Raw genomic sequence first — 17,767 nt, forward strand, 5'->3', positions numbered from 1 at the left:
CTATCTATCTATCTATCTATCTGCATTATACAGTATGTGGGTTAGTGTTAGTCTACGCTAGGTATATATTACAGGGTTTTTTCAGTAGGGGGCAGTGTTTGTCTGTGCTTTGATTAGAGTTCATCTGCTCAAACTTATGCTCCTGATATTCATCATTGTTTAAAGAGATTAGTTATTAAACTCATATCTATTCAAGTGAACTACAGGAAAGAGAAAATGTGAAATGATGATGTAAATCATCAGTGAGAAACCAACAAGTCATAATTTAATAACGTAACTGAAGAAAAAAAAACCTTTTCTTTTTTTACCATGTTAAATGATCCACTATTATTTAGAAAAAAATAAATACATATTCATATTGTGATTAACTAAATAATTGCATGCAACCAGTAAACAGTAGATACAATCTGGCATTTAAGTAGCAGAAGTGTAAAAAAAAAAAGTAAGAAGTAAGAAGAGTAAGAAGTAAAATTAAGGAAGTATTATGATGAGTACTGCTGACCCCAAACCTGTGACAGAGATCTTTTAGACCCACATTAGCATATAAACAATATAACATCCCATCTCTGCATTTGGCTAGGGAGTAAATTAGGGGGTGGATTTTTATGCTTGAAAACAAACACTTTCTGATTACTAGAGGCTCAAAGCTTAGCCATTATTTCATTGATGTGTGTAGGGGAAACATTTAATGGAAAAGCTTTCACGTTGATTTTAAAGGAGGAGGTTAATTGGCCTAGTTTTTTTTTCAGGGAGAAAAAAGAAATTAGCAGAAGCTGGCAAGATGGTGGGAAAGAAGGATGGAAGGAAGGAAGGAAGGCAGGAAAGAAGGGAGGAAGGAAGGAAATAGAGAGAGAGAGAGAGAGAGAGAGAGAGAGAGAGAGAGAGAGAGAGAGAGAGAGAGAGAGAGAGGAGAGACTTCAAGAGAGCAGTGCCACCATGATTACACATTTTGAACACTACATCAAAAACCGAAAACATAAACAGGCATTTTTCTTGTTGGTCGAAAGGAAAATTGCTCTTGTGAAGAGGGGGCTGAATAGAAGCTGGATGAACAGCAATTGGCGCAATCTCTTTACGCTGAAAAAAAAACATTGGAGAACCGAAAAGCGGATAATGTTCGGTTTCCAAACAACTCGTTCACGATGGAAGCCTCGGAGGCCTCGCCACCATGATGCAGAATGCGAGACATGCACGTTTAATACGTCTATGAGTTTAGCATTTGGCATTAAGCAACAAATAGGGTAGAATATGACACGAGCACAGACCCGGCCAAGTTTCTCTCTAACAGCCAGGAACAAGTGCAAGAAAGAACAAAAAGAAGGAAAAAGCTCAATGTGAAATCGGACTTCACTTTTAAGTTTTGTCTCATTTTCGTTCTGAGTTTAATGCTTGAGATAATGAGAACGACTGATTTTTTGGACTACAATAGCACACTTGCTATGCATTAGGGTTGTGACATTTTATGCTCAGTAGAGCTATTATTGCATTCTTTTATAGATTAAGGAAAAAACAATTGACTATTTTGTTTAGATAATATCTAAATGTTTTATTCACTGTTCTGCCTTAAATGTGTAACATTACTGGAAATAAACATGAAGCGTAAAATACAATCATTTCCAAATGTATTCAAAAATATACTTCATGCATAATTTATGCCTAATAGAAAATGTGTTAATAAAAGAAAGTCTGATTTCTGTTAGATGTTAAGCCTTATTATTTATAGACCCAAGTATCATTTGGCTTTCAGATGTTTTTCTCTTTGCTAAGGGTTTGAAACAACTGAACAATTAATAATAAAAAAATAATCATAAACAAACATCAGTCTGCTATTCAACATGTTGTTCGACCTAATTAAGGGAAATGAACAAATCTCATCAGGCATGAAGCCTCTCTGGCTGAAATCATGAATTCTTGTTAAAACATCAAATTACTTTGTACTGACATGAAAGCAAATAAATAATTAAATCCCTTACTGCTACTGTACATCCTGGAATACTGGGATCTAAAATAACATGCTGTGGGAACATTAGATTAGTCTGAAAGATGAATAGAGAAGGAGTGCCTTGGATTTTTATCTCTTATTTCTCTCATCAAATGAGACTTTATTCTATTCGGATGTGATTATTCAGGAAAAGTGCTCTTTTATAGGAGCTCCTTTTGAGAAAGCGAAGCACAGAAAGCATTTGACAAACAGGAAAGCAGGTTGAAACAAGGAGAAAAAATATTAATTATCGTCTCTATATGACTGAGAAACTCTGTGAGAAGTCAAGACTTTTGTTTGTTTAATGGCTCCTTTGTCAGACTGAGCAAACCGGGAGACATGCACGAGACGAAAATGAAGCTGGTGTGTTCAGCGCCTCCGCTTCACTGAGCACGATACTTCCCAAACATACATTAGGAACGTTTCACAATTCTAATCAAAACAATGATCTAGAAAACATGTTCCATCACAGACAATAACAAGAGACAGTGGGCTTCATATGTGAGAACGAAAGCCGCATATTAACCCCCAGTTTAGTGAAAGCAGGACACTCAAGATGACTTGGGCTCTGAGTCGTGGGTGTAACAGGAGGGCTGTTTAGAAACATCTTGCATGGTGCAGCGAGGTGCAGATGGCGAGCGCGAGTCTGATGTAGAAATCCTGATGTCTGACACATACACTCACACATAAACACGCACTCACTCTGATGGAGTGTTTATGACGACACATCAGCTCCTACGATCCTTGCAGATTTGACTGACGGCCGCACTGAACAGTCTGCTAAGCCATCTGCCAAAGCGACACCCCAGTGATGTGTGCGCTGCTTCCTGTGGCAGCTGGCTGAAAAAAGGTTTTAAATACTACGTTCTTCAATGGAAGTCCAACCCTTTTTAGAGAGCATGCTTCTCGGATGACCTGCTCACCTCTTAAGCCTCCGAGGAGCAGATGTATTGCACACATGACTTCTGTAACTGGAGCAGTAACTGGTGCACCAGAACCAATCTACAGTTACTGTATGTATAGTTATTTAAAAAAAATTGCAAAATGTGCAGATTGTTTATTTCATTAGTATGGACTATTGTGTGTAAGTACATGATATTAAAGTCCATGTTAGACAGATGTTAAAAAGGGTTAGGGGCATTAATACTTATAAAACCCCCTTGTATGTCTGTGAGTAATAATCATAATTCTATTGTGATTCTCACTAAACCCTGAAAGCATGTGCGTTTGTCTGTGTGCAGTATTTGTGTGCACTTCGGGTTTAATAACAAACTTGGATTTTTTTATGTGAAGAGGCTTGAGAAAAGCTATATATAAATGAAATCATATTATTCTTTCTGGAAATGTGAATTCTGCTAATTAGAGGTTGAAGAAGTCTCGAACTGGATGCTAATAAGATAAATTGTTTGTGACATTTCTAAAGTCATTAAGTCCAATTTAGTGCACATTAATAGTTAATAGTTTTGCAGCTACCCTGAGAAACTTCACATTTGAATATCTTGCAATGCGAAGTCAGGCATGTGTGCAGTTGTGCAAGCTCGATATTCACACCTCTGCCGTCCTCCTTCCCTTGTATGGTTTGTGTTTAGGGCAACGACATAATCATGCTGACTATTTACCAGAGTAAACAGGACTTTCCACTATGCAAAACACACAGTAAAATAAAATAAAAAAGAAATCATGCAGCGACACAGGATGATTCGTTTACTTTCTCTCTCAGGTACACATTACCAGGCACCAGCGAGTCAAAGCACTCGAACACACTCATGAATCATTTTCAGTGTAAAACCAGGAGAAAAGATGACAAGTCTCAAGTGCGTGCCTGTGTGTTTTTGTAAATCAGGAGATCCAGGAGTGTTTACAGAGTGATATTTCCAGTCGCAGTGGAAACTCAAGTTTTACCGTAAGAGCTGTCGTCTTCAGTGACGCTGCTCTGAGAGGAACCACCGCCACCACACATGGTACAGACCTGTCAATCGCAGCCCTAACCAACTGAAATTTCCACTGCTTGACTCGTGACAGGTTTAAGGATTTCTTGTCTGTTTTTTTTTTCAAATGCCCCGTTTCAATCTGTTTATAGTTTGCAAAAGTGGAAATTGGCAAAGCTTCAGAGAAATTAGTGAGGAAACAGGCTGAAACAAGCACTAGACTTGTTCAGAAAGCAACAGCTCCAGTGGCATTACAGGAAATAGGGCTTTCAAAACACGTTTAATGTACAACAAAACGTACAGTTATACGCTGCTCAAGGAGACCGGAAAACAAACGAAAAAAAATAATAATACAATCGGTTTATACAAACAGTTGCTACTGTATTAAACTGAACATGACTGTACTTGTAATAAATATAGTTGAAACACAAAAACATTTATGTAAAGGCAAGACACTACAGTCAAAAACAAACCCAACAAAAAAAACAAAAAACAATAGATATCGCATTCAGCATTTGCCAGCTGATTGCTTCCAAGTATATTTGTGTAATGAAAAAAGAACATCAATTTATGCAAGTGAGCTTTTGCATAATTAAATATGCATACATTTGCATGTTTGATAAAACATAAATCGAGCCTTTTGATGCTGTTAGGATTGAAATTTCACTGTGAAGATGCTCTTAAGCGTGAGACTTGGAAAATCATTTCCTTACTGTTTCAACAAGAAAATAAAATGCCTTCAAATGGCATAATTTTGTACACCATTCCAACAGCAGTGTGCATTATGGGGAATTTCCTTTCTTTATTCCTTCAAAAATGAGGGGAAGACATAAACGTCACGTAAAAAAAAACGAAAAAAAAAACAAAAGAGTTGGCTGACTGTACAAAATCTCCAAATGATGTTCAGAAAGGGTTTTTTTGTAACGGTTAAGAGCTTTTATAAACGGTTTATAAAAGGAAATCTTAGACGTATGTTATAACGGCACATTAACTGACTTATTACACAAAACAAGCTTTCTCTTAATTTAGCTCATTTTGAACGATATGGATGAATTTTTGATATTTCTTAGGCTACAGTTTAAGAGAAAACATGTTATAGATGTATCCGTAATTGATGTAAGTACCTGTTGTGTCTTGCCATCAACATAATTGGTAGCGACACTTCATTATTATGCAATTACACAATTATGCACAAGTTTGACTAATATGAAAGCTTGGTCCAACAGTGCAACACCCCTTTTATTCACCGTAGTGAGAACGTTCGGCCTTCCGAGGCAAACAGTCCAAAAACCTTTTGGTTTCTTCCGGTTTCTTTTTTCCTACAAATAACTTGTTGAAGTGTTTCAGAGCTAAAAATTTGACCTTTAAAAGAAACATCATAATATTCATACCACTGAGACAATTGTTCGGTCAACTTAATGCTGCATGTTTTTTTTTTTCGATACCCAATTCACTATACAGCATACACATACACCTACAGTATGAATAGATCCTATAACAAGCAAAGAGAAGTCATCCACCTACACATCGTCTGTGCACACTACAGAAGAGGGAACGACGCAGCCTTTCGGTTTAAAAAAATAAAAAATAAATAAAAAATACAGTGCATGTTGGCTATAAAATAAATAAACCGACAACACGAAGATGGAGTGAAATAAATCAGAGCGCTGGTCTATCATTTAAGCGACGCAATGATAAGGGCATCGAATTCGTTTTTTGGATTATCAACATTCATCTTGTTTGTGGTCACTCAGTATGATAAATGAGAACTGCAACGAACATTTGCGAGGGAAAGGGGTAGTGGAGGGAATCCAAGGAAACGCAATGGACCGTGCCTTATTGGGTATTATACATAGAACGTGAGCAAAATAATGTTTTATTGACCACAGCAGCACATTTGGAGGATGAATGATGTACGGTGAAAAGAGGCCGCTTCCATCTCTGGCTGACTGTTAACAGAAAAGGCCATCCTTCTAGGCGCGCTTTCTTTTATCACTGCACAGGAACCACATACCTCTGCATCACTTCCTCTTTGCATTGCAGTGGCTTTGCGAATACATTCCAGCTGCACCACAAACTCTGACAGAGTGTCAGAGATCAGTGTAACCTACACTGTCACTGTGTGTCTTTCTGTCGGCATCTGTGGCTCTCATTCTGTTCTCACGGTCAGGTGTTCTACAGCAGGTCCTGCTCCACCCAAACGGTTTTCCTCTGCTCCTCCAAGATCTTGTCCTTAATGAGCCTGAGGAGATCTTCCACTCCGCTCCATGAGTCAGGCTCCACGGTGGCATAGAGACATGGCAAGGCTTCCAGCTCTTTCTCCTTAGCGCGACACATCTTGAGGAAATCCTCCTCCGAGTCCACCTTCAAAGGCAGCCTCCTGCAAAAGGTTCAGGACCATTAGTCACAATTCTCAAACAGGAGAAATGCTGCTGCTTTTATGTGTGTAAAATGAAGGCAGGAAGCTACACATTTGCACTCATGGTGAACTACAATAATTCAGTCAGTATCAAGTGTTGCTCATTAAGTCGTTCACTGAGACCAAGTTGCCAGGTCTGTAAAATGTAATTAATTGGGTTTGGACAAGCGAGATAAATTTAGCCACGTTAGAGCTTGTGGACACATTACAACCTTCCAAAAATCATTGCAATTTATATGTCTGCTCTTTGCTGTTATAATAAACTTCACTCTACCGGGAAGGCATTCCTACCGTGGCCGAGAAGTGCAAAACACATTAACAAATCAGAAAACTAATTAACAAATCAGAAAACTAATTAACAAATCCAAAAACAAAACAACAAATCCAAAAACAAAACAACAAATCCAAAAACAAAACAACAAATCCAAAAACAAAACAACAAATCCAAAAACAAATTACCAAATCCAAAAACAAATTAACAAACCCAAAAACAAATTAACAAATCCGAAAACAAATTAACAAATCCAAAAACAAATTAACAAATCCAAAAACAAAACAACAAATCCGAAAACAAATTAACAAATTAAAAAACAAAACAACAAATCCAAAAACACTAACAAATCTGAAAACAAATTAACAAATTAGAAAACACTAACAAATCCAAAAACAAAATAACAAATCCGAAAACAAATTAACAAATTCAAAAACAAATTAACAAATCCGAAAACAAATTAACAAATTCAAAAACACATTAACAAATCCAAAAAACACAACGACAATCCAGACAAACCGGAAAAGGTAGGTATAGTTTGCGAATGGAAACTTACAGATCATTGGACAAGACACCTGTCAGTCAAGATATACAGGTGAGTGACAGGTGTCTCGTCCAATGATCTGTAAGTTTCCATTCACAAACTATACCTACCTTTTCCGGTTTGTCTGACTTGTCGTTGTGTTTTTTTGTGCAACGATTCAGACAAACCGGAAAAGGTAGGTAATTTGTGAATTGAAACTTACAGATTTTTGCATTTGTTAATTTGTTTTTGGATTTGTTAATTTGTTTTTGGATTTGTTAATGTGTTTTGCACTTCTCGGCCACCGTACATTCCACTAGATTTGGGAGCATGGCTTTAGAGATTTCTCATCAGTCAGCAACAAAAGCATTAGAGAGATCAGGAATTGATGTTGGTTGAGGAGGTCAGTGGGGTGCAGTAAGTGTTTCAGTTCATCCCAAAGGTGTTCTGTATGGGTAAAATCATGATTCTGTGCAGGATACTTAGTTATTCTGTATAGGAGCTTTGTCATTAACAGAATTGAGCTCCGGTGAGGGGAAAAATGTTTCTATACAGTTGTGGCTTTTAATTTCGTAAAAACATTCAAGGGAAGAATCGCATGTAGGTGTAATGGCCAGGAGACCACAAACCTTTGGACCTATTGTGTATAATTTATAAATTGTACTAATACAGTTGATGAAATTAGCGATGTGTGTTTCTCTATATATGATGTTGTGGAGCACTGGAATTCACATGCTTATAGCTGTTGGATATCCTGGATATATTCACTTGAACATCATGTCTGGATTTTTCCAATTTGGTCTGTTTGAGAAACTAGGAGGAGGTTTAATAATAATTATAGTAATAATTAAGTACAATTTCTGTACTTCAGCTTGGGAAAACCCTTTTCCATAAGAGTTCCATATTTTGTACTAAAATACTACATCTATATCTCTAAAATCCAGGTTAGGGTTATATATCAAACTAATGTTCCATTCCACCATCACTAAGTACATCATATACCTGCTGATTTGTAGCTAATAGCAACTTGAACAAGATCACACTTAGCTAGGAAAGGTTCTGTAGGCATAAAGCTTGTTTATACCAACGAATTTGTTCATTTGTTAAAATTCCTTACTGAACCTGATATCTGCAATAACACACTCATGGCACGTAAAAAAACATTACAAACACTTCCATGGAGTAATATTAAGCATATTTTTCGTTCCTTTATAGTGGGTTTTGCCTGTTTGGGGTTTTTTTTCTCTTCAGAATTTAGCCATACACAAAAACGTTGAAAAAACAACAGGATTAAAGACAAAAAGTCAGTTGATGCCTACATGTTTACTGAAAGTCTGATTTTAAGGCTTTGGGGTATTTATTTTTTAGGCAAGATGCTTACTTTAATTTCTTGATGTTCCTCTCGCAGATTTTGATGAAGATAACGATGGGGTAGATTTCTCTCCTGAGCAATTCTTTAGCGCAGCTCAGATCTGCTTCCAGGAGACAGTGTTTACTCTGCGACAGAACATTAGCAGTGTTAGAACAATGAACGCAGTTAATGTGCAGCTTTAGCTATAAATAAAAAAAGAACGCAAGAACTGTACAGATTCCAACAGCGTAGACATGCAGTTTGCTTGTTTTCTGAATTTTGGGTGTTCAACCGTGATTAAGGTTTTGTTTCCCAACTCGTGTTGTGCCGTTCTTTTTTTTTTTCCACACAGCTCTGTGTGGTTCACCATTCACTGTGGAAAAAAGTTCATGCATCTCCTGACAGGTTAATAACTGAAGCATGAAAACGAAGCCTTTGACCACCTGACAAAACCCCAAGGAGCTCTCTCCCTCTCGCTGGTCTCAGGGGAAGGCCAAGCCCCAGAGTATCACTTCTTTCACAGCCAACCAAACCAATTTCTTGCTTAAGCTCTACACTGCTCTCCAGCCCTCTGTGTGAATACAAGTGGAGGATCAGAGCAGATCTCTATGAATTAGATGTCAGAGTGTCAGTGCAATTGTCACCCAAGAGCTTCGGGTCAGTGAGCGATCCGTATAAAAAATGACACAGCTCATACAAGGGGACATCTCTTTCAAACGAGACGCATTGTGACAAAGAAATGGCGGTACAAAAAAATAATAAATGAATAAATCCATCACTGTACTAATCAAACTTATCGTCAAAGAGTCCTTTATATACCTTAAAGGCAACGGCTTCGATGTTCTCGGGGGTGATGCACTCGTACGTGCTCGCCTGCCTTTCCTTTGAAAAGATGATAGGCTCTATCTTCTGCTTCATGAGGAACTCTTCTTTCGTCAGGATGTCTAAAAGGATGTAAAATACAAATTCAGTCCACAAGAAAATGTTTAATATGTGGACAGGGAAGATATTAGTTCAATTCAAATACATAGATTGAGAATGTACGTTTTTAATTAATACATTTATGCCTATAAGTTTATCTCTAATTCCCAAGTCCATTCCCAAACAGTAGCTGGAAGCTCAGTTCTCTTGTAGCTTCCAGAGAAAATATGGATAAAAACTTGAGAGGAACCAGACTCAAAGGGAACCCATTAAAACATGTAAGATCATGCTGTGTTATCACAATTATAATACGCCTGTAATTACGCCTAATCTGTTCCAACATGTATGTTTACTTATAACAAGGCATATCTCTTCAGAAGATCCCCAGCACCTACAATCTGCCACTGTTGTGCTCTATCCACTGTATCCACCCCAGTGGCTCTGTATCATGGCTGACCCTGGGCTCTGACCCCATTTACCTAACAAACTTATTACATATGAAGCGAAACATTTCAGTATGCTGTAACATACATTATAACAAATAAAACGGCTAATTGTATATCCAGTTTAAATCCATTACATTTTACAAAATAATTTTTTGTATAGTCTTAATTTTTACACACCATGTAATTGAAAGATGTTGCTTTAAAATATTATCTCTAGCAAGAAAAACCTGTCCACTTCTTGTGTACTTTTTTAATTGCTGAATTTTCAAATCCTGATGCCCTGTGACCTCAGCGTGTGGTTGAACTGCTGATTTCAGCATGAATGTCTTACGCATTAAAGGACGATCTGTCACATAAACATAGCGAGAATGATGCATGGGTTTTTAATATCAGGAGTTCAGAGACTGTTTTGGCCTATATGTTTGTCTAATTCAGAACAGGTGACTCATCAATCATTTGTGATATGATTTCGTTTTGATTGCATTATATGGTGGAGTCATATAGAATGGAAAAAGCTTTCAATTTTCCTGTAACTAACAAATAAAATAAAAAATTGCTGAGGATTGCATTCACATCTGAATTAAATGTTACACTGTAAAAGCAGAACTTTTCTGTGTTGATTCATGTTTTATAATGATTTAGAAATTCGGTCCTGAAAACCTGTATTTCTTTTACAGAAAATATACATTTGAATTGCCTCTTTAACATACAACAGTGGTCTCCAACCCCTGGGCTCAATTGGATCAATTGGTACCGGCCCGCACAGAAAGAATACATAACTTACATTATTTCCGTTTTATTTATTATCACATTCTGAACGATGATTTATTTAGGAAAACATCTGTCTATGACTCACTCTTGATGCATGTCAAGATGCCTCGGTCACATGTCTTACCTTCATCCACTACCTTCTTAAAGGGGCTACTCCGACCGCTAACACATAATACATTACCGCTAAACTGAAACCCCCCCAAGCTAGCACAATGAACAACACAGTGGATTCACGTTTATTATTATATTTAGAAAATACCAGTTTTTATGCCCGTCTCATCACTTTATTTTGTTGTATTTATCCGCCACACCTTAAAGGCCGGTCCGTGAAAATATTGTCTGACATTAAACCGTTCCGTGGCGCAAAAAAGATTGGGGACCGCTGACATACAATATACGGCTGAGACTAAATGTTTCTTACATGCTCAAAATGCAAATGTATGAGAATATCCTGTCTGCACATCATTTGCATTATTTTCAAAACTCACTGTAACGGATCATGTTTTCTTTAGCACATACATATTCCATATATAAATAACATATCAATACCAAAACCCACATTCATCTCCATTAAAATCAGCAACTTTATTTGGATGTATTAGTACGGACTCACTGAGACAGAATTATTAATACAGTGTCTGTCAAAAATCACCTAGTCTTTTATCACTTGCATAGACACATACTGTACATGTTCCTTTTGTTTCTATGCAACAAACTAGGGTAACACTCAAATAATGGACAGTGAATAAAAGTTCTGTGGACAGATGAGTCCAAATCTGACACTTTTGGCTCTTACAGAAGAAATGATTTAACATGCAGAACACCTACCCCACCATCTAATTCAGTCTGGACTGTGGCTAATTGGAATTCATTCAAGACAATGAACCGAATTGTACGTCCGAACTCTGTAGGCATTATTTAGAAAGCAAACAGTCGACTGCAGTGTTCTATATTAAGGAAGGTCAAAAAGAAACATCCAACTAGATGAATTATTTCAGCTGTTTATGCTATTCATGCTATGGGACAATTTTACAATAAAAATAAAGGTTTAACATCTGTACATTTATATACTTTGTTGGTCAAAGTCAATCAACATCTAACATCTTTTCACCTGTTCTCCATGTTAAATCATTTTTTTTCTGTTAAGAGTCAAAAATGTCACAATTTTCTTCCAGTCATTTACTGTACAATTTTTGTGTTTTTGCCTTTTACATGGTTGCATACAAACAAAAGGAAGATGCATGTGTCTATGCAAGTAATAAAAAAACTTTTACATATGTTAAAGATTTACCTTCTATTTACATTAGGGAATTGGGCAGACACCCTTATTCAGGATTGAGATGGTTCGGACATGTGCAGAGGAGGGACATGGGGTATATCGGTAGGAAAGTGCTGAGGATGGAGCCACCAGGAAGGAGGAAAAGAGGAAGACCAAATAAGAGGTTTATGGATGTGGTGAGGGAAGACATGCAGGTAGTTGGGTTTAAAGAGGCAGATGTAGAGGACAAGGGGGGGTTTGGAGACGGATGATCCACTGTGGCGACCCCTAATGGGAGAAGCCGAAAGAAGAAGAAGAAGAAGATACAACTAGCAGATATGGGTTTGAGGGCCTTGCTTAGGGGCCCCAGGACTGGCATCTTACCACTGAAGCTACCACCTCCCACCTTGTAAGAATAGATCTTGTATTTCATGTATCAGTCTCACACTGTTAACTATTGCTTACCTGGCTTGCAGATGTTAAACTCCATTGCTCCTCCTGAGTTGAGGAACTTCTGGATGATGGTTTTGGCCAGGATGTTGGGAGAGAAGAGCACGGGTCGTTTGCGAGGGCAGTGATGTGGCGTCACCGGACTGTACGGGATCAGGCTTAGATCGCTCTTGTTCAGATCATTCTCTGAGTCTGATGAATCTAAAGGATGATACACACTGTTCATATAGCAGGATTTGTAGAAAAAAAAAACACAAATTTTTAGCTTATCCACAATATAACTGTGGTCTAGTTAATGTTGTTAGCTGCAGGACAGCTGGATGCCAATTATGTAAGGTTGAAATAAACATAACATTCCCAAACATGGCTCTCAAAATAATCCAAATGTGTACTGTTTATTGTAAATGTTTACATATAAATATGTGCTTGATGAATAATCCAATCACAGATTTATTCTGCCTTCTGATATTAATAATAACCTCCACTCTTCTGGTAATGCCTTCCGTTACCTTTTCGAGCATGGCTGTGAGAAATCGTGTTCAATACGCTACGAGAGCAAACCATGCCTTAATACCGCTCACTTTGTCCATGATTGTGTTTTCATGAAGACCGTGATGGCCAGGTGTCTAAAAATGGTGTACATTCCTATCAATATTTTATTGCAGATTAAATTATATAGCTGCGCTGCCCGCTTATTGTATTCTGCCATATTTACCTTTAAGAACAGACTGACAAGATGGTGCGAAGTAAACAGGAGTTCTATAAAACGCAGGGGTGTCTAAAAAGTGTACTATTATACACTTGCTAAAAATTTCCTTAAGCAAGTTCTAAATAATTTTCAGGTTTGTTGTACATTAAATGATGCTGTCAAGGTAGCCTTCTGTACCTACATGAACCAACAAGTCAAGTTTATTTACAGCTTTACAGAAATTAACAGTTAAGGTGAACAGTGTGTATTTATCTCTGATGAGCAGCAATGGCGACTGTGGCAAGAAATAAACTCCCTTAGTTATAAGGAAAGAAACCTTGAGAGAAACCAGACTCAAAAGGGGAACCCATCCTCAGTTGGGTGACATCAAGAGTGTGATTATGAATCTTTAAACAATACAGAACACTGGAGAGTGACACAACCGCATACTTAAGTTTCCCCATGTGTATTTAAAAGAGAGAAGAAAGTCATTTGTAAAATAAAAAAAATTATGCAATTTTAGTATACATTATACTCACAGCTATAGGTATTTATAGTCTGGTATACATGATTTAGAGACACGGTATAAAGTAGAACTAAAAATCATAAAAGAAATTTAATGAGGACCAGTTATCATTATCACATTTGCATAAAGCTAACATGCTTTTCGTTCATTATTATCCATGTTGACATTTTGCAGTGACGTGTCTTTGGCAACCCATCAGCTTGAAGCTCAGCAGAAATTGATGACAAATTCTAAATGATGTACAGTACTCTGAGCAGAAAAAAGTTCATAAATAGTGGAAGCTATAGATCATAAAGCTATTATATGAGCCTTCAGACCCATGGGTGAGAATGAAACAAAGCAGACTGAATCTGTCATGCTTACCCTCAGGCTTCATGGTTTCAAAGCCTGGTTTGGGAAGATATGACAGATTGCCGGCGTTGAGGATGCGTACGCGATCGTTGCTGTCCATCCTCTTGTACTTGTTATCTGCCCTGCTGACAAACTGACACCAAGAATCTCTATCAATCTCTGCAGCACACAGCCATCATCTTTACTCAGAGCTACTCTCTCATCCTGTCTAAGTCAGGCCAGAGGCACTCTTTTACCTGCAGGATCTGACAGATGAAGATGCTGGCTCTGGACAGGCGTGGACTGCTCTTAGGGTCCGACAGAGCAGATTCCTCGGGCTGCAACGTATTCTAAGGACAAATAGGAGAAACACAATTGTATTGGGATTCATGCCTAGCTGCACTTTGTTCTGTTCTGTTTTTGCCAAAAAAAAACACTGCACATAAACTAAGCCATTGGCTAACCCTGAGTCCCCTCAGACTATCTGTCTCTTCTCGGCTGCCACGACACATCAGCTTCTGGATCTTCACCAGGAGGAGCTGCTGGGCCCTGAGGGGGAGGAAGGACGGTAAGTTCACATCGCAACAAACAGTCACATTCACCACATACAAACACTCTCTGGTTTGTTTTGTACTTTACAATGAACATCCAGCTGAACCATTTCATCATTTCTAAAACCTTTGTTAAATTCCCTATATTGTGTAGCTTTTTCTGCTCAGTAAGGAATGCAAAACATGACCTCACTGTTACAAGGTTCAACCTGGCATTATGTTTATATTCGCATTCACCTGGTGAGGGGGGTCAAATGATTTTATTTCACATTGTTGTTTTTTTTAGTGTAATGTTTCTAAATTCAGAGAAAAACTTGCATAAGATCTATAAAGCAGACAAACACCCTCTAGAATAAATACAAAACTGCAACGCAGCATTGAAAAATCAATATCTATATTCGATTTATACTCTGGCGATCGGAGGATTGGAGCGGTAAATGTTCTACATATGTTAAATGAGAGGAACAAAACCTCTCATGGTACAAAACAGGTTCTAAGTAATTCTCAGTTTGAGTTAAAAAAATCAATAAAAAATAAAAATTAGAAAGTCTTTAAAAGCAGAAAGCTCATATTATATCGAACATTAACGCACTCATAGCAGACAGCATCAAGAATTCACTAGCAACATGCTTTATATGCCTAAAATACATACAGAACATTCTACTGTAATTAGTAAAGACTGAAATGATTCAGAATTAAATTTCAGGTTTACAAACTACAGCTTTTATATACAGAGAATTGATATTGTACATGGTAGGAAATAACATTGTGTGTTTCTAATTGTCTCATGATCTTTTAACACTTTTTAATTATGAATGAGATCCAGAGACTGCTTAATAAAAAAGGTCAAAGTTATAAAAAACACAAGGTATTTGACCTTACAGAATAACACGTCTAACTGTGTTTGCACACAGTTTTGATGTAAAATTAGAAATTTTAAACCGTAGGCCTTGCTGAGTTATAAAGATTTCTACTATACGGTTTTGTTAGCTGGAATGACAAACCCTACCACAAATGATCTTTATCCATGTTTACATTTGAAATGTATCTTGCTTGTAATTTTTTTGTATATTTTAAATAAAGAAATCACACTATTTATCATTCTGAGACGGACAAGACAGCCTGCAGAAGTGGGTCCTGACCTGCTGTAGCTGGGGATGGTGCCTTTATCCAGGTCCTTGTCAGTATACGGGTCTACACGTGCACACAGCCACTCGCACTTGCCATGGTACCGTGTATCCAAAACGTGGAGCACCTCGTCACAATGTACGTTTAGTGAGCAGCTGTCTGATTGGCCCGAGATGTTCAGGTTGGTTCGGATATAGAAAGAGTCGCCTGACACTGCTCGGCCCTCCTCTATGTCCTTCTGCAGACGCCGATAACCTGGAGAGCGGAGCAGATGTAGGCACACCCACATACAATAAAAAAAAAAAAAATGCTTCTGCTCTGTTGCTCCATGTGCCTTTAAGGCTGTGATCATACGAATAATAACACAGAGCAAAAATGCCAGTGACCCCTAATTCCTGTGGGAGGTAAATGAACTACTGTGAGGATTTCAATAGTGAGCACTAGTTTTACATTCACATCTGCTAATGGATGGATGGATCCTCCATATATACATACGCTATTTGGAAAAAAGTATTGACCTGACTTTCCCAGCTACGGTATATGTGGTTCTTCTACAAACTGTTACAATTAAGTTGGATGCACACAATTTGCTGTGAATGTAATAGAATTTTCCCTTCATTTGAACTAGGAGACCCAAATCTGTTCCAGCATGACAATGCCCCTGTGCACAAATCTATCTCCATGAAGATACGGTTTAAATAGATTGGAGCAGAAGATGTTGAGAACTGAGCCCCAAGACTCCTCACCCTACATCACTACCTATACTTTTTACTCATGCCTTTGTGCACACAAATCTCCACAAAAAAAACAGAAAACAAGCATCTATTCTCACCCTCAAAGTTACTTCTGTAATGAAGCTGGACAGGGCCAGTGCACCTCTGGAGTGTCCAATGAGCCTCTTCCTGAGTGCATGTATCCAAAGATACGCTCTGGCTTTCTCCCCGGATACAGCCGTTTAACTAGGAGAAAATAGAACACGAAACGCTCATGAAGTCTTTTAATTTAAATCTGGAAAAGAATGTAAAGTAAGGTAAAAGCCTGCTTAAGTAATTTGGATAAAAGCTAAGACAGAGCTGAGTCACCCATAAGAGGTGATGTCCCATTCTTAAGCCAGCCATTTCAGCATTGGAGCCAGGAATAACAGAGGAAACGAATATGCCACTGTCGTTGCCTCCCACCAGAGTAATGTCTTCCAGGAGAGAGTCTCCTAGGAGAGAAAGCTCCTGCACTGGGGGCAAAGTGGTAGGACGAGCACACGATGTGAGAGATGGACGAAATGGTCTGGAGTGAGGAGAGAATAAACACACATTAAAACACACACATTTAAGAAATTACTAATGGGTAAATAATTATAATCTATGACCAAATTGCTAGCAGAGGAAAATTGGCATTGACTCGATAAAAGTACCTCTCTAGTGAAAATTTTCTGAAGATGTTGTTGACCTGCTCCAGATCGTAAGAGTCCATACCCTCTGACTGATGGGAGGATGACGAAGAGTGGATGGAGGGTGGGCCGTATGTGTCTCCATCATCTATGGCAAAGTAAAAGAGGGGCAAAGGAGATGTTACTGAGGGAAAATGATTTTTAATTATATAAAATTTGTCATGTTTTTACCTATGTCTACACCGTCTCCATCAGAGTCAACTGTGTCAAGGCTGAAACAAAACAAAGAGGTTCAATTGCATTTCTTTGCGTCATGCTTAAAATCTGTGCTCAGGAAAGTACAATACTGTACTCTTGAATACCATCGTGGCAGAAATTCGTGGTCTCCTTCTTTAGTCCTCCTGAGGATGGAGGCCTTCTCTGGAGGCTCAGCTGTTGTGGACATGATGCTGTGGTTTCTGCTACGAGCCTGCAGGCAACAAGAACCAAAAAGAAATATATTAGACAAAAAAAACCCCACGAATTAAAAAGTAAAGAAACACTGAAGCCGAATTTAAGAAGAATGTCCATTCACTTACTTGTGTGCCAAAAAGTGGGTTTACCATCATGGGGTGAGCATCTGGGCTTACGGCATCCGAGATCTCCCCATTGGTGTGATGCATAGCTGTACATAGGCAGAAAAAGTCAGTGTGGTCTGTGCCACTCACTCTGACATGCACAGGCTGTCAATTACCAAAAAAATATATTTACCTTGGAAGTCCAACAATTTGGGTGGTGAGATTGGCGATTTTGCTCTTGTCTGAGGAGGGTAGGGGAACTGTGTCAAAAGCACAACATTCTG

The 17,767-nt window shown here is 38.1% G+C and overlaps 1 protein-coding gene across 2 annotated transcripts in view; it reads right to left on the bottom strand.

The window, feature by feature from the left end:
- Positions 1 to 4,170: 4,170 nt before the first annotated feature.
- The window catches only part of card11 (caspase recruitment domain family, member 11), a 38,197-nt gene continuing 24,600 nt past the window's right edge, over positions 4,171 to 17,767 (bottom strand). Inside the window, exons 10-24 of one of the 2 annotated variants that reach the window (XM_083524357.1) lie at positions 17,677 to 17,725; positions 17,505 to 17,590; positions 17,289 to 17,395; positions 17,158 to 17,198; positions 16,951 to 17,074; positions 16,625 to 16,823; positions 16,375 to 16,501; positions 15,557 to 15,797; positions 14,328 to 14,412; positions 14,121 to 14,213; positions 13,897 to 14,017; positions 12,335 to 12,520; positions 9,293 to 9,417; positions 8,504 to 8,619; positions 4,171 to 6,289 (exon numbers count right to left, since the gene is read on the bottom strand). In XM_083524357.1, the coding sequence (XP_083380483.1) occupies positions 6,085 to 6,289; positions 8,504 to 8,619; positions 9,293 to 9,417; positions 12,335 to 12,520; positions 13,897 to 14,017; positions 14,121 to 14,213; positions 14,328 to 14,412; positions 15,557 to 15,797; positions 16,375 to 16,501; positions 16,625 to 16,823; positions 16,951 to 17,074; positions 17,158 to 17,198; positions 17,289 to 17,395; positions 17,505 to 17,590; positions 17,677 to 17,725 (1,905 nt within the window). In that variant the 3' untranslated portion in view covers positions 4,171 to 6,084. Of the gene's footprint in view, positions 6,290 to 8,503; positions 8,620 to 9,292; positions 9,418 to 12,334; positions 12,521 to 13,896; positions 14,018 to 14,120; positions 14,214 to 14,327; positions 14,413 to 15,556; positions 15,798 to 16,374; positions 16,502 to 16,624; positions 16,824 to 16,950; positions 17,075 to 17,157; positions 17,199 to 17,288; positions 17,396 to 17,504; positions 17,591 to 17,676; positions 17,744 to 17,767 lie in introns of both variants that reach the window. The other variant, XM_083524356.1, reaches the window with a different exon arrangement.

This window comes from Silurus aristotelis (genome assembly GCF_946808225.1).
Source record: "Silurus aristotelis genome assembly, chromosome: 21".
NCBI classification, from domain to species: domain Eukaryota; kingdom Metazoa; phylum Chordata; class Actinopteri; order Siluriformes; family Siluridae; genus Silurus; species Silurus aristotelis.